The sequence below is a fragment of the Procambarus clarkii genome, chromosome 21 (assembly GCF_040958095.1).
Source record: "Procambarus clarkii isolate CNS0578487 chromosome 21, FALCON_Pclarkii_2.0, whole genome shotgun sequence".
Lineage (NCBI taxonomy): Eukaryota > Metazoa > Arthropoda > Malacostraca > Decapoda > Cambaridae > Procambarus > Procambarus clarkii.
Window position 1 is genome coordinate 23,186,436 of NC_091170.1, and position 17,388 is coordinate 23,203,823.

Sequence of the window (17,388 nt, forward strand, 5' to 3'; positions counted from 1 at the left end):
TTTATCTTAAACTGGTTGGGAGAGGTACAGTGTTGCTGTGCTGGTGAAAGAACACCTAAAGGTAAATTAAATAATGATTGCGAATCCACAAGAAGTTGACATAATAGCGCTAGAGATCTGCAATCAGGATGATAAACTTTCCTTAAAGAATTTGACAAACACTTGCTGATAGGACATGAAGTAAATGAAATGTATGTCAAGTTTTGTGAAATATATGATAAAAGCACAACAAAATTTGTACCAAAGGAGAGATGCAGAACTAGGAAAAGGGGTTTGTTCAACAGAAATTGCGAGAGGGCCTGAGACCCAAACACACGCAAATGGAATCAATATATAGCAAGAGGCCAAACCCCCAAACATACAAGCGATGCAAAGATGCGAGAAACAGCAGCAGCATTAAGGAGAGGGACTTAAGGACCATAAATAAAGTGTGAAAATAAACTCGAGTAAATTTTTTTAACTACTCTCGACAGTGAAGAAAAACAAATATTCAGACGATTTGTGTTAGAATCATTAATCTTACACTTTCGGTCATATTCAACAACACAAATACATACACACACATTCCTGTTGCTGTAGCAAGTGAAGAATTACACACACAGATCACAATAACGTGATGCATCAAATGAACAAATCCACAAGGGCCGTGACGAGGATTCGAACCTGCGTCCGGGAGCATCCCAGACACTGCCTTAATCGACTGAGCTACAACAGGGTAAAAGGGTTGAAACCGAAGTTCTACTGAACTTACTGGATCCCATAGCCTCTCCGAGGCACAAACCAGGATTATACACAACCCCCCCCCCCTGCACCCGAGCTATGTCAACAGGCCGTTCTCCCTCTTCGCCCTTACATCATCACACACAGATCACAATAACGTGATGCATCAAATGAACAAATCCACAAGGGCCGTGATGAGGATTCAAACCTGTGTCCGGGAGCATCCCAGACACTGCCTTAATCGACTGAGCTACGACAGGGTAAAAGGGTTGAAACCAAACTTCTACTGAACTTCCTGGATCCTTTTAGTCCACCTAAATCCTGGATCCTTTTAGTTTAGTTTAGTCCAGTCCACCTCCTAAGGGAGGTAGGCGTAGAGAAAAATCTCACACTGTACATACCAGTTGCGTTGCTCATTGGTTCGAGTCACTTCTGGGGTGTGAGTTTTCAGTTGCGTATAGTCCTGGGGACCATTCAGGCTTGTTCGCATATATATATATATATATATATATATTTATATATATATATATATATATATATATATATATATATATATATATATATATATATATATATATATAAAATATATTATTAAATATGACCGAAAAAGTAATAATTCTAACACGAATTTTCTCAATATTTCTAATATTTCTTTTCACTGTTGATGGTAATTGAAAAATCAATTCTCCAAAATTCATTTTTATTTCTAGTCTGACATGACACTTGAACGCATTTCGTAATAACTTATTACATTTTCAAAGACTTTAGTTTACACACATACACAACTATAACTTGCAAACGCTGTTGTTGTTTAAGATTCGCTTCTCAGAACGATAAGTTCCAGTAGCACGGGCTATGGTGAGCCCGTAAGTGGAGGTTCTTTGGAGCCATTATCTGTATCAGTGGCTGATACTAGAGATGTGGCGATGGATGGGGGTCTTCATGATGGTTTTCAGCCTGGAGGGCTGGCTATACCAGTTATGGAGCTGGTGGGGTTAGTGTAGACCTCTAGGTTTTCCGTTTTTTTCTTTGTCTGTGACTTTGGCTGAGCAGTGCTGTCGTTAGAGTTTGGTGACGTGGCCTCCATGAGGAAGTCTTGAACCGTGTAGGTGTCGTATTTGTGATGCGGCGGTGGAGCTCCTACTATGATTTCCTCGTCTGAGGAGCCCGTAACCTCCGTAGTGGGCGTTTTTGTCTTTCGCCTCGCAGCCTTAGGTAGGTTTAGGTGTCGTTGATTGGTGGTTGTAGCTATTTCAGGAGCGCTGGTGGTGCTGTTATCGTTTGTAGACAGCACGTCTGCTAGCGCGGCTGCTGAGATAGTGATGGTAGGAGTGTTGGGAGCTGGAGAAGGAATTACCTCTGTTTGTGTCGCCCTAGTCATGGGCGGTTCTGGAGTCGGTGTTGAAGTTGACCACCTGGTCGTCCTGGTGGTAGTCTCCGGAGTGGTAGAGGAGGCAGTGAGATTTACGCTAGTGGCTATGATGGGGGCCAGGCCATTGTCTATGTATAATGCGTTTAGTTCATTGACAAAGCGCTGGTTGTCTGGTCCTGCAAGCCTTTCCACTAGTTTAAGAAGACCAGGGATAATGCCTGCACGTGATGCAGGGGGCTGTGAAGGAGCCTGTGGGACCTTGGGGACCTTGGGTCCACAACAAGAAGGCTGTGTCGCCTGCTGGGAGGAGCCACATGTTGGTAGGACCGGAAAGTCTTCTGGTTGATTAGTGAGAGCTAAGGTGGTGAGTTGAAGGCTTGGGGCTCTGGTCGAGGAGGTAGACGTGTTGCGTTCTGGCAACATTCTTTGGCAACATTGCGTTCTAGAAAGAGAACGCCTTTCTCTTTCTAGGCGTTTAACGATGCATAAGCAACAGGGCTCCATTAAGGAACATATAATCTCTTCCCACAACCAAACCATCGCCAGAGAAATCCTAGTAAACAACACAGAAATCATCGATAGATACAGCGATAGCAGGCGGCTTGACGTTTGCGAGGCACTACACATCAAGAAGTCAACACCAGCAATCAACAGCCAATTAATGCACAACTATATTCTACCCACCTCAAGACTCCGCTCCAATATAGAAGCATCAAGAAATATGGACCAATAGGCTTTCTACAAACACTTCTATTCAATACCCATTGTTTCGTGTTCTGTCTTGTGTTGATGAAATTAATACCCTATTAATGCCACCTCTTGTTCTGTCTTGTGTTGATGAAATTAATACCCTATTAATGCCACCTCACCCCATCCACCTCACTCAAATGTAGATATAAAATCGGAGATGCGTAAGTTCTATTCACACGGGAGACACCTCCCATCATGCAGGGTGCAGTCGCACCTCCACAGATCTCCAGTATCATCTATTGATACTGGTAATGGCTCAAAAGGGCCACCACTTACGGGCTATTCATGCCAGTGCCACTTTTTGGGTGGCCTAATCTTCATCAATCAATCAATCTAGTTCTATTCAGTTGTGTATTTGTAAACTAAAGTCTTTGAAAATGTAATAAGTTTTACGAAACGTGCTCGTGTCGCGTCAGACTAGAAATAAAAATGAATTTTGGAGAATTGATTTTTGATTTACCTCCAACAGTGAAAAGAAATGTACGAAAGATTGAGAAAATTCGTGTTAGAATTATTAATCTTACTTTTTCGGTCATATATAATAATATATGTCTACAGGAAAGACTGCTACCAAAATATACTAATATATATATATATATATATATATATATATATATATATATATATATATATATATATATATATATATATATATATATATATATATGTCGTACCTAGTAGCCAGAACTCACTTTTCAGCCTACTATGCAAGGCCCGATTTGCCTAATAAGCCTAGTTTTCATGAATTAATTGTTTTTCGACTACCTAACCTAACCTAACCTAACTTTTTCGGCTACCTAACCTAACCTAACCTATAAAGATAGGTTAGGTTAGGTTAGGTAGGGTTGGTTAGGTTCGGTCATATATCTACGTTAATTTTAACTCCAATAAAAAAAATTGACCTCATACATAATGAAATGGGTAGCTTTATCATTTCATAAGAAAACAATTAGAGAAAATATATTAATTCAGGAAAACTTGGCTTATTAGGCAAATCGGGCCTTGCATAGTAGGCCGAGAAGTGCGTTCTGGCTACTAGGTACTACATATATATATATATATATATATATATATATATATATATATATATATATATATATATATATATATATATATATATATATATATACATACATATATATATATATATATATATATATATATATATATATATATATATATATATATATATATATATATATATATATATATGTATGTATGTATGTATGTATCTATATATATATATATATATATATATATATATATATATATATATATATATATATATATATATATATATATATATATATATATATATATATTAATAATTCTAACACGAATCTTCTCAATATTTCTTATGTTTTTCTTCACTGTCGGTGGTAATAAAAATAACAATTCTCCGAAATTCATTTTTTAATTGTCTGACGCCTGAACGCGTTTCGTAATTCGTATTACATTTTCAAAGACTTAATTTACACACAAATTCTTCGTACTTAAACTCTATTGGATGAGGTGATATGGTACAAAAGTTCTGGGTGAGGTGACAAACACAAGTCAAAACACGAAACAATGGGTATACATTTGAAAAGTGAACATATGAATGGAAGTAACTGCAGAAGGTCTATTGGTCCATATTTCCTCTTGCTGCTTCCATATTGGTTCGGGGTCTTAAAGTAGGTAGAATATAGTTGTACATTAATTTGCTGTTGATTGCTCGGGTTGACTTTCTGATGTGTAGTGCCTCGCTTATGTCAAGCCGCCTGCTAATGCCGTACCTATCGATGATTTCTGTGTTGTTTGTTAAGATTTCTCTGGTGATGGTCTGGTTGTGACAAGAGATTGCTTATGCATTGTTAGTCGCCTACAAAGAGACGTTGTTGTCTTGCCTATATACTGCGTTCTTTGGGGCTTACAGTCCCCAAGTGGACATTTAAAGGCATAGGCGATGTTGGCCTCCTTCAAAGCGTTCTGCTTGGTGTCTGCCGAGTTTTTCATGAGTAGATTGGCTTTTTTTTTTTATTTTATAATAAATTATCAATTTTATTTTCTGATATTTGTCTGTAGGAATGACGTTCCAATCAACAATATCATTCAGGACCGTTTCCTCCGTTTTAGGAGCGGTCGAAAAGAAGTTCCTGTAAAATAGTCTAATTGGGGGTACAAGTGTTGTTTTGGTTGACTCTTCAGAAGTTGCATTGCGTTTTACCTTTCTTTTTATGATGTCTTCAACGAAACCGTTAGAGAAGCTGTTGTTGACTAGGACTTGCCTTACCCTACAGAGTTCTTCATCGACTTCTTTCCATCCTGAGTTGTGGCTTAGAGAACGGTCAATGTAAGTATTGACAACACTCCTCTTGTACGTGTCTGGGCAGTCACTATTGGGATTGAGGCACATTCCTATGTTTGTTTCTTTGGTGTAGACTGCAGTATGGACGCCTCCGTTCCTTTCCGTGACTGTTACATCCAGAAAGGGCAGCTTCCCATTGTTTTCCATCTCGTCCGTGAAACTCAACACAGAATTCTGCTCAAAAACTTCCTTCAGCTGCTGCAGACATCTGGCATCAGATACCTGTGTAAAAATGTCGTCAACAAACTATGTTTACAAGAAAGACTGCTACCAATATATATATATATATATATATATATATGTCGTACCTAGTAGCCAGAACGCACTTCTCAGCCTACTATGCAAGGCCCAATTTGCCTAGTAAGCCAAGTTTTCATGAATTAATTGTTTTTCGACTACCTAACCTACCTAACCTAACCTAACCTAACTTTTTCGGCTACCTAACCAAACCTAACCTATAAAGATAGGTTAGGTTAGGTTAGGTAGGGTTGGTTAGGTTCGGTCATATATCTACGTTAATTTTAACTGCAATAAAAAAAAAATTGACCTCATACATAATAAAATGGGTAGCTTTATCATTTCATAAGAAAAAAATTAGAAAAAATATATTAATTCAGGAAAACTTGGCTTATTAGGCAAATCGGGCCTTGAATAGTAGGCCAAAAAGTGAGTTCTGGCTACTAGGTACGACATATATATATATATATATATATATATATATATATATATATATATATATATATATATATATATATATATAAATATATATATATATATATATATATATATATATATATATATATATATATATATATATATATATATATATATATATATATATATATATATGTCGTACCTAGTAGCCAGAACGCACTTCTCAGCCTACTATGCAAGGCCCGATTTGCCTAATAAGCCAAGTTTTTATGAATTAATTGTTTTTCGTCTACCTAACCTAACCTAACCTAACTTTTTCGGCTACCTAACCTAACCTAACCTATAAAGATAGGTTAGGTTAGGTTAGGTAGGGTTGGTTAGGTTCGGTCATATATCTACATTAATTTTAACTCCAATAAAAAAAACTGACCTCATACATAATGAAATGGGTAGCTTTATCATTTCATAAGAAAAAAATTAGAGAAAATATATTATTTCAGGAAAACTTGGCTTATTAGGCAAATCGGGCCTTGCATAGTAGGCCAAAAAGTGCGTTCTGGCTACTAGGTACGACATATATATATATATATATATATATATATATATATATATATATATATATTTCTTGATGCTTCTATATTGGAGCGGAGTCTTGAGGTGGGTAGAATATAGTTGTGCAATAATTGGCTGTTGATTGCTGGTGTTGACTTCTTGATGTGTAGTGCCTCGCAAACGTCAAGCCGCCTGCTATCGCTGTATCTATTGATGATATCTGTGTTGTTTACTAGGATTTCTCTGGCGATGGTTTGGTTGTGGGTTGTGGGTCTCTTTCCACAACCAAACCATCGCCAGAGAAATCCTAGTAAACAACACAGAAATCATCGATAGATACAGCGATAGCAGGCGGCTTGACGTTTGCGAGGCACTACACATCAAGAAGTCAACACCAGCAATCAACAGCCAATTATTGCACAACTATATTCTACCCACCTCAAGACTCCGCTCCAATATAGAAGCATCAAGAAATATGGACCAATAGGCTTTCTACAAACACTTCTATTCAATATCCATTGCTTCGTGTTCTGTCTTGTGTTGATGAAATTAATACCCTATTTATACTCTTGTTCTGTCTTGTGTTGATGAAATTAATACCCTATTAATACCACACTTTGTTCTGTCTTGTGTTAATGCCACATCACCCCATCCACCTCACTCAAATGTAGATATAAAATCGGAGATACGTAAGTTCTATTCAGTTGTGTATTTGTGAACTAAAGTCTTTGAAAATGTAATAAGTTTTACGAAACGCGCCCGTGTCGCGTCAGACTAGAAATAAAAATGAATTTTGGAGAATTGATTTTTGATTTACCTCCAACAGTGAAGCGTAATGTACGAAAGATTGAGAAAATTCGTGTTAGAATTATTAATCTTACTTTTTCGGTCATATTTAATAATATATGTCTACAGGAAAGACTGCTACCAAAATATACTAATATATATATATATATATATATGTGTGTGTGTGTGTGTGTGTACCTAGTAGCCAGAACGCACTTCTCAGCCTAATATGCAAGGCGTGATATGCCTACGTCCAACGAGGCTCTTATCCCCGTGGCCCGTGTTCCCCGCAGTAAGTCAACAAATTCCTTTGGAGACTTCAGGCTGAAGGCGCAAGGGACATAAGGAGTCAGCATGCCGTTGAGTCGTTTCGCCAGTCTGTACGTGGGTGTGGGTATCTGGCTGATGATTGGCCGAAGTGGGTTTCCAGGCTTATGTGTCTTGACATTTCCATACGCATATCCAGGTTTATATTCCCCAATAATCTTTGGCAGGTGGAGTCCGGATTTCTTCGCGTTCACAGTTTCGATCAATTTGTTGACCTTTGCTTTCAATTCGGCTGTAGTGTCCTTCGTTACCCTTTGGAATTTAGTTTGGTCAGAGAGTATGAGGTTCATTTTCGCCAGATATTCGTCTTTTTTAAGAATGACGTATATTGACGACTTGTCACCTCTACTGACAACTATCTCCTTGATCTCACGAAGGCTCTGAGCTGCCTCTTTGAGCTCGGGGGAGAGTATGGTTCTTCTGTAGTTGCCTCGATTCTTTCCTCCTTCCGCAATAAGTTCTGCTTGTAAGGTGTCTTTGGTGGTGACCTTCTTTTGTGTCTCGAGGTAGAATATATCGTCCAACAGAATCTCCAACTCCACTTTCTGGGCCATCTCACTCGGTCTGGACATAACGTGGCAGTTTATACCCAGATTTAGGAGAGTGACTAGGTCCTCAGTGAGGTTGATTCCTGTAAGGTTCAGGAAGCCGTCTCTTGGTCGTGGAATTGCCATAGGTCCTCCATATAACGTTGTTAGTTTCTTGATTATCCTTGTTTCAGTGCTGAAGTGATGTCGGTCTGTGAAACTGCGATATCTGTTGCACACAATAGCAACATGCATGCTATACTAAATATATCACGGATTCCATTTCAGTGTTTCCGATTGCACTGATAAATTTTATTTTTATAGATTTCGATTTATTTTAGTTTTATTGAATTATTTTGTGTGACATTGTGTTGGAATTGAGCTGCGTTGTTTACCATACTGCTCATTTCGTAGGTATATGTATAAATGCCAAACCTGTGACAGGTAAAACTATGCTCGTCTTGAAAAACAGTACCATCTGTTGCATGTAAGAGCCTACGATATGCTATAGCCTACATGCTATATTAAATATGTTACAATTCCATTTCAATGTTTCTGATTGCATTGATCAATTGAAATTGTCATAGATTTTGATTTACTTTCATTTTGATTTAGTTATTTTGTGTGAATTGCATTGGAATTGAGCTGTGTTTACCATACAGTTCATTTCATGAGTATAGTTTATTTTTTTATTTTTTTTATTATTTTCATTTCATTTTTTAACTGTTTTTCTTATATTTCAGTGATGGGAACATCAGATCAATTGATGTTCCCAATTTTCTGACGGGAATTTTAGACCATTTGGGAAGGCATCGGACGAGGGAGTGGGGAATGGTGGGGATGACTAGATGACGGAAGTGGGAGATGGTGGGGAGGACGAGGGGACAAGGGAGTGGGTAATGGTAGGAAGGACAAGAGGACGGGGAAATTGGGGATGGTGGGGACGAGGGGACAGGGGAATGGAGAATGGTGGGGAGGGCAAAGGGACAGGGGAATGGAGAATGGTGGGGAGGACAAAGGGACAGAGGAGTGGGTCATGGTGGGAAGGAACAGGGGATGGTGAAGTGGGGAATGGTTGGGAGGCCGAGGAGACGGGTGAGGGGGGAATGTTGGGGAGGACTGGGTGACAGGGAAGGTTGCTGTGGCTCAGCAATGCACGTGTGTTGCTGAGCCACAGCAATGCGTGGCCAAGTACTGCTAGTTGAATAATAAGTGAAAGAGTAGTAGTAGGTATCCTTCAGTCTCGGAAGACTATGGAGTTGCGCCCTGACAGAGCGCAAGGCCTGGGTAGGTAGATATGGACGAGAAGCTGTTACCCATGCAGCAGATCCCTCCTCTCCACGTTGCTGAAATTTTCCAATAGAAAGGCAAATGCCAATACACATGGTTCCAGCAACGTCGCAGGAGCTGCCAGAACGAGGTCGACGTCAACAACGAACTGCCTTAGGGGCTCCAACTCCGGATTTTTCCTCGAGGATTTTTTCTTTTTCTCCTGAAGCCTTTCCCAAAAAAGGGGTATGGCCGCAACGCAGCGGAGGTATAAAATCAGGGTTTTCCTTCCCCTAGATGGCCTGCCTTCCCAGGCTATCGAGTCCCATCTACCCGGAGCAGCTGGTTTTAAGGCGCCAGAGGCACGCCCTCGCCCCTTCTCCTGTCGGTAAAAGCAGTTCCGCCAGACTTAAAGACTAACCCACCCGTGCAGGCCAGGAGTTGGACTTGGTTGTCAGAGGCTATTGGAAACGCATGCCGTATAGGAGCATTTTATAGATCATGGTAGCTCGTCCCCCATTACCACCCACTGGCTATGACAACCCCATGGAACCATAAATATTCAAATGAAAGAGTAGAGTCACTTTTATGTAATAAATTATTTACTTAAAAAAAATAAAGTAAAAGATTCTGCCACCTGTGGCTGAGGTTGACATTAACTGATTTCCTCCAAACTAGGCACCCTTACAGATAGGCTTACGTTTCGTAAGGTGTATAAGTTTCATGTAAATCGCTTGATAAAAAAATTAGAAAAACAATTAGGAGAAAAACAAAAACAATCTTAATTTTTTTTAACTAAATATATATTGGATAAAACTAATTATTATAATCGTTTATTATATGCTATTGTGAAAGCTGATTGTTATAGACATGATTTCAGTTAACACTTGTGGTTGATGTTAATTTTTGATTTGTTAAAAAATGTTTGACACGTAAGTAATTTAGGCTACGATGCTGAGACCTGGACCAGTTGAAGCTCTTTTCATATACAACTAGTAAAAAAACTTTGATTGAAATTGAACAAGTTTTCATTTAATGCATATTTTAAAGTTATGTTCCCCTTAATACACTTCAATTTGTCAGAAGAGGCGGCAATGTTTGTTCTCATAATAAAGGAAGCTATACGAGGTTTCTTGTAGAAAATGACAGGGCGAATCGGAATCTTTTCACTGCAAGGTTAACAATTCCTGTTAATTTCATCCATTATCGCCTTTTCAGGCTTCTTATAGGCCAGGACCTACGGATTTTTATTGAAGAGTACCTTCTCCTGGGGCCCGATCATTCAGTGTAGGAGTTATCCAGCTTCTTATTATGATTTCGTCGAAGTTGGTGTTCTTGTACACTAACTTCGACCGTGTACAAGATCACATGATTATTGCTAGTTACTCGGCGGACACGTGTTAGTTCACTGTGTAGTCAAGAACACGTGCGTACGTGATGGAATGGCCAGAGTTCGGCGGGACTGGCTGGCAGGAACGTGTCGAGCTTGACGCCGTGGCCTGACTTAAGATTATTTGGCTGGCAAGACTTAACGTGACTGGCTAGCAAGAGTTGAACCGGAGTGAATGGCAAGGTCTGAAGTTGACTGCCGGCCAAGCATTGTGTTTGACGGCCGGGCAAAAATTGAAATTGACTATCTCGTAGAAGTTGGGGTTGACAGATTGGCAAGAGACGCGACGACGCCTTCACCGCGCCGAGGCTTCTGCCTAGTGATTGGGGAGGAATTCTTAAGGAACTGAATAATGCATGACCTCGCGCCGCCCGCAAGAATCTCTTTTAATATTTTACCTACGAATAAAATATTTTTTCGACGGTGCCTGAGAGTTATGTCCCTCAACGCCTAGCTTCAGGAGGTCGGGGTTCAGAACACAACAGTTTGAGACAAACACTCTTCATATCTAACATTTAAAATTCAACATTTTAATAGTATTTAGAGAGACCGTCCTGTTTGTTAAAAAAATTTGTTTGTAAAATACAATATAATCACTGCAGCACTAGGTGGCTTATAGAGCCTTTAAACGTAGACACAGCAGCAAGGGCTGACACAGCAGTAGGGGTTGATGCAGCAGCAGGGGCTGACACAGCAGTAGGGGTTGATGCAGCAGCAGGGGCTGACACAACAACAGAGCATGACATAGCAGCAGGGGCTGACACAGCAGTAGGGGTTGACATAGCAGCAGGGGCTGACACAGCAGCAGGGTTTGATGCAGCAGCAGGGGCTGACACAGCAGTAGGGGTTGATGCAGCAGCAGGGGCTGACACAACAACAGAGCATGACATAGCAGCAGGGGCTGACACAGCAGCAGGGTTTGATGCAGCAGCAGGGGGGCTGACACAGCAGCAGAAGCTTACACAACAGCAGGGGCTGACACAGCAGCAGGGTTTGACACAACAGCAGGGCCTGACACAGCAACAGGGCATGACATAGCGGCAGGGGCTGCTATGTCATGCCCCTGACACACAGCAATGACATGCTGTGTCATGTCTGACACAGCAGCAATGGCTGACAAAGCAACAAGAGCTGACACAGCAGCAGAGGTTGACACAGTAGCAGAGGCTGACACAGTAGCAGGGGCTGACACAGCAGCAAGGGCTGACAGAGGAGCAGGGGCTTACACGGCAGCAGTGGTTGACACCACAGCACGGGTTGACAACACAGCAGGAGCTGACTCAGGTGCCATAACGTAAACACACCAGCAGCGACTGACACAACAGCCAGGGCTGACACAGCAGTAGGAGCTGAGATAGCAGCAGGGACGGACACAGCAGCAGGGACGGACACAGCAGCAGGGACGGACACAGCAGCAGGGACGGACACAGCAGCAGGGACGGACACAGCAGCAGGGACGGACACAGCAGCAGGGGCTGACATAACAGCAGGTGCTGAAACAACAGCAAGGGCTGACACAGCAGCAAGGGCAAACACAGCAGAACGGGCTGACACAGAAGCAGCGGCTGACATAGGTGTCATGACGTATACACAGCAGCAGGAGCTGAAACAGTAGCAGCGGCTGACACAGAAGCAGGAGCTGACACAGCAGCAGGGGATGACATAGCAGCAGGGGCAAACACAGCAGCAGAGGCTGACTCAGCATCAGGGTCCGACACAGCAGTAGGGGTTGACACAGCAGCAGGGGGGCTGACACAGCAGCAGAAGCTTACACAACAGTAGGGGCTGACACAGCAGGAAGTGTTGACAAAGCAGCACGTGCTCATACAGAAGAACGGGCTGACACAGCAGCAGGGACAGACACAGCAGCAGGGGCTGACATAGCAGCAAGGTCGGACTCAGCAGCACAGACCGATACAGCAGCTGGGGCTGACACAGCAGCTGGGGCTGACACAGCAGCTGGGGCTGACACAGCAGCTGGGGCTGACACAGCAGCTGGGGCTGTCATAACAGAACAGGCTGACATAAGCAGAATGGGTTGACACAGCCGCAGAGTCTGACACAGTAGCAGGGTCTGACACAGCAGCAGGGCCTGACACAACAGCAGAGGGTGACACAGCACCAGAGGCGGACTCAGAAGCAGGGACAGTCACAGCAGCAGAGGCTGACACAACAGCAGGAGCTGACACAGCAGCAGGGGAAGATACAGCAGCAGGGGCTGACAAAGGCGTCATGACGTAGACACAGCAGCAGGGGCTGACATAGCAGCAAGGTCGGATTCAGCAGCAGAGACCGATACAGCAGTAGGGGCTGACACAGCAGCAACGGCTGACACAGCAGCAGGGGCTGACACAGCAGCAGGGGCTGACACAGCAGCAGGGGCTGACACAGCAGCAGGGGCTGACACAGCAGCAGGGGCTGACACAGCAGCAGGGGCTGACACAGCAGCAGGGGCTGACACAGCAGCAGGGGCTGACACAGCAGCCGAGGCTGACGCTTGATGTTAGGCTACTATGCTTGAGGTTAAGCCTACTGTGCTTGAGGCTATGATACTGTGCTTGAGGCTACTCTACTCTGCTTGAGGCTAGGCTACTCTGCTTGAGGCTAGGCTACTCTGCTTGAGGCTAGGCTACTCTGCTTGAGGCTAGGCTACTCTGCTTGAGGCTAGGCTACTCTGCTTGAGGCTAGGCTACTCTGCTTGAGGCTACTCTACTCTGCTTGAGGCTAGGCTACTCTGCTTGAGGCTACTCTACTCTGCTTGAGGCTAGGCTACTCTGCTTGAGGCTAGGCTACTATGCTTGAGGCTAGGCTACTCTGCTTTAGGCTACTCTACTCTGCTTGAGGCTAGGCTACTCTGCTTGAGGCTAGGCTACTCTGCTTGAGGCTAGGCTACTCTGCTTGAGGCTAGGCTACTCTGCTTGAGGCTAGGCTACTCTGCTTGAGGCTAGGCTACTATGCTTGAGGCTAGGCTACTATGCTTGAGGCTAGGCTACTCTGCTTGAGGCTACTCTACTCTGCTTGAGGCTAGGCTATTCTGCTTGAGGCTAGGCTACTCTGCTTGAGGCTAGGCTACTCTACTTGAGGCTACTCTACTATGCTTGAGGCTACTCTACTCTGCTTGAGGCTACTCTACTATGCTTGAGGCTACTCTACTATGCTTGAGGCTACTCTACTATGCTTGAGGCTACTCTACTCTGCTTGAGGCTACTCTACTCTGCTTGAGGCTACTCTACTATGCTTGAGGCTACTCTACTCTGCTTGAGGCTAGGCTACTACGCTTGAGGCTACTCTACTCTGCTTGAGGCTACTTTACTCTGCTTGAGGCTACTCTACTATGCTTGAGGCTACTCTACTCTGTTTGAGGCTACTCTACTCTGCTTGAGGCTACTCTACTATGCTTGAGGCTAGGCTACTACGCTTGAGGTTAGGCTACTCTGCTTGAGGCTAGGCTACTACGCTTGAGGCTACTCTACTCTGCTTGAGGCTACTCTACTATGCTTGAGGCTACTCTGCTCTGCTTGAGGCTACTCTACTCTGCTTGAGGCTACTCTACTATGCTTGAGGCTAGGCTACTACGCTTGAGGTTAGGCTACTCTGCTTGAGGCTAGGCTACTACGCTTGAGGCTACTCTACTCTGCTTGAGGCTACTCTACTCTGCTTGAGGCTACTCTACTATGCTTGAGGCTATTCTACTATGCTTGAGGCTACTCTACTCTGCTTGAGGCTACTCTACTCTGCTTGAGGGTACTCTACTATGCTTGAGGTTAGGCTACTACGCTTGAGGTTAGGCTACCATGCTTGAGGCTAGGCTACTCTGCTTGAGGCTAGGCTACTCTGCTTGAGGCTAGGCTACTCTGCTTGAGGCTAGGCTACTCTGCTTGAGGCTAGGCTACCATGCTTGAGGTTAGGCTACTCTGCTTGAGGCTAGGCTACTCTGCTTGAGGCTAGGCTACCATGCTTGAGGTTAGGCTACTACGCTTGAGGTTAGGCTACTACGCTTGACGTTAGGCTACTACGCTTGAGGTTAGGCTACTACGCTTGACGTTAGGCTACTACGCTTGACGTTAGGCTACTACGCTTGAGGTTAGGCTACTACGCTTGACGTTAGGCTACCATGCTTGAGGTTAGGCTACTACGCTTGACGTTAGGCTACTACGCTTGTCGTTAGGCTACTACGCTTGACGTTAGGCTACTACGCTTGAGGTTAGGCTACTACGCTTGAGGTTAGGCTACTACGCTTGACGTTAGGCTACTACGCTTGACGTTAGGCTACCATGCTTGAGGTTAGGCTACTACGCTTGACGTTAGGCTACTACGCTTGAGGTTAGGCTAATACGCTTGACGTTAGGCTACTACGCTTGAGGTTAGGCTAATACGCTTGACGTTAGGCTACTACGCTTGAGGTTAGGCTGCTCACATATCCACAAAGACTTCCGTACAGTACCGCTAAGACTTGCATTTGATTATAGTAAAGCGGCAATTCATACCCTATGCCAACATAGGATTAAGGACCTGCCAGAAATGCTATGTGTGCTAGTAGTAGTACTAGTAGTAAAGTAGTAAAGCTAGTGGCTTTATAACCCTAACATTTGTAATGTTCGTACATCTTGGGTTTTATCTATTATACAGGTGTTTTTATTCAACTTTTCTTTTGTTAGGGTGATGTCATGGGCTTGTCTCGTGTGATTTCTGGGGGCACTGGATTGATTGATGTTCTCAACGCTTACATTTGTCGAGCCCTTACCCACTGCTCCGAATGGAGCCACGTGAGTAAGGAGTTTAAAAGAATAACTCAGGTGTTGGTGAACAATGGATAAAGCAACACAGAAATAAACACTACTATATAACGACACATGGACCGACGGTACAATTCTGAACCAAGAACAGAAACCACAACTCCTCCAACCAAATTATATTACAAATTACTCATGCGCAGTGATTATAAAAAAGAAGAAAGAATAATGAATAAAATAAGTAAAGGAGTAAAAAGCATTACTCTTAACCAAAGCATAGACCTAATCAAATTTTATAAAACAAAACAGACTACCGACCTCCTTATTAAAAACATCACTTGAGAATGAACCATGTAGGTTCGAAACGTGTTTAATTTTACAATGAGTGTAATACATTCTACAGTTATTAGTTCATCTTCCAATTAGACCCAGTTACAACTATGGCAATATGGGTTCGAGTCACTTCTGAGGGTGTGAGTTTTCAGTTGCATATATTCCTGGGGACCATTCAGGCTTGTTTGCATTTGTGTTTCTCATGTGTGCCCCAAAGAATGAGGTGATTTGATAAAATACCATGCCCAAGATTACCAACCGAGTGCCGGCAGGGGGATGATAATAGCCTCGGCTACCATCCTCTTTTGTCCGGTCGTGTTGGTCGAGCGGTTAAGGGATCCTGTACACCAGCAGAGTGCTCCTGGCAGTATGTGTTCGAGTCACTTCTGGGGTGTGAGTTTTCAGTTGCATATAGTCCTGGGGACTATTCAGGCTTGTTCGCATTTGTGTTCCTCATGTGTATATATACACGTGAGGAACACGTGTTCCTCACACATACAATACATAAAATGGGCATCTTATTGCTTCGTAATTACAATTATTACTTAACCTATACCTAAAATAGGTTATGTAATTATGTAATACAATTATGTATGTAATTATGTAATACAATTATGTAATTACAATTATGTAATAATTGTAATTACGAAACAATAAGATGCTTATCTTAACATACTAAGAAGGTTAGGTAAGGTCGGTGTTTCCTATGAAGCTTTTCAAGGTAAACTAAAATATTCACAATAAATTAGTATGTCACATATGCACGTATTTAATAAGTCAATATTGACTATACGAAAGTGCGAGAACAGGTTGAATGGTAACATATTTAGTATAGCATGTGTTGGTCTTGTATGCAACAGAAGAAGGTTTTTAAAAAAACGCATGTTTTTACCTGTCACAGTTGTGGCATCTATACTTATACTCACGAAATGAACGGTATGGAAAAAACACAGCTCAATTCCAACACAATGGCACACAAAATAATAAAATAAACAATAAAATAAATCAAAATCTATAAAAATAAAGTTTATCAATGCAATCGGAAACACTGAAATGGAATTTGTGATATATTTAGAATAGCATGCATTTTGCTATTATGTGCAACAGATGGCTCTGTTTTTCAAAAACGCCTGTTTTTACCTGTCACAGGGGTGGCATGTATATAGTAGATACATAAAAAGACACGCCTATTCGAATGCAATGTTGTGTCAAAATTAAAAAGTAATCGGTAAAGAGGTTTCGAAGATTTCCTTCACATGAAAAGCACATGATAAACACAGTTTTTCAGAAAAAGCATGTTTTTTTTTACCATCGCAAACGTGACATCTATATAGAATGTATATAAAAGCCTGCTCGGATGCAAATGGAACGTTGTGTGATAATTTCAAAGCAATCAGTGAAGAACTTTCGGAGTTTAGCGGTTATGCACAAACGCATGTGCGTTGCTGAGCCACAGCAACCTTCCCTGTTCTCCAGTCTTCTCCACCATTCCCCTCTCACCCGTCTCCTCGGCCTCCAAACCATTCCCCACTCCACCATCCTCTCTTCCTTCCCACCATGCCCCACTCCCCTGTCCCGTTGTCCTCCCTACCATTCTTCGTTCTCCCATCCCCTCGTCCCCACCATCG

The 17,388-nt window shown here is 42.4% G+C and overlaps 1 protein-coding gene across 1 annotated transcript; it reads left to right on the forward strand.

The window, feature by feature from the left end:
• Nucleotides 1-11,803: 11,803 nt before the first annotated feature.
• LOC138367148 (clumping factor A-like) lies at nucleotides 11,804-12,935 on the forward strand. Its single transcript, XM_069328552.1, has 2 exons — nucleotides 11,804-11,978; nucleotides 12,742-12,935. The coding sequence occupies exons 1-2, from the start codon at nucleotides 11,804-11,806 to the stop codon at nucleotides 12,933-12,935; spliced, it is 369 nt and encodes a 122-aa protein (XP_069184653.1).
• The last annotated feature ends 4,453 nt before the right edge of the window (nucleotides 12,936-17,388 follow it).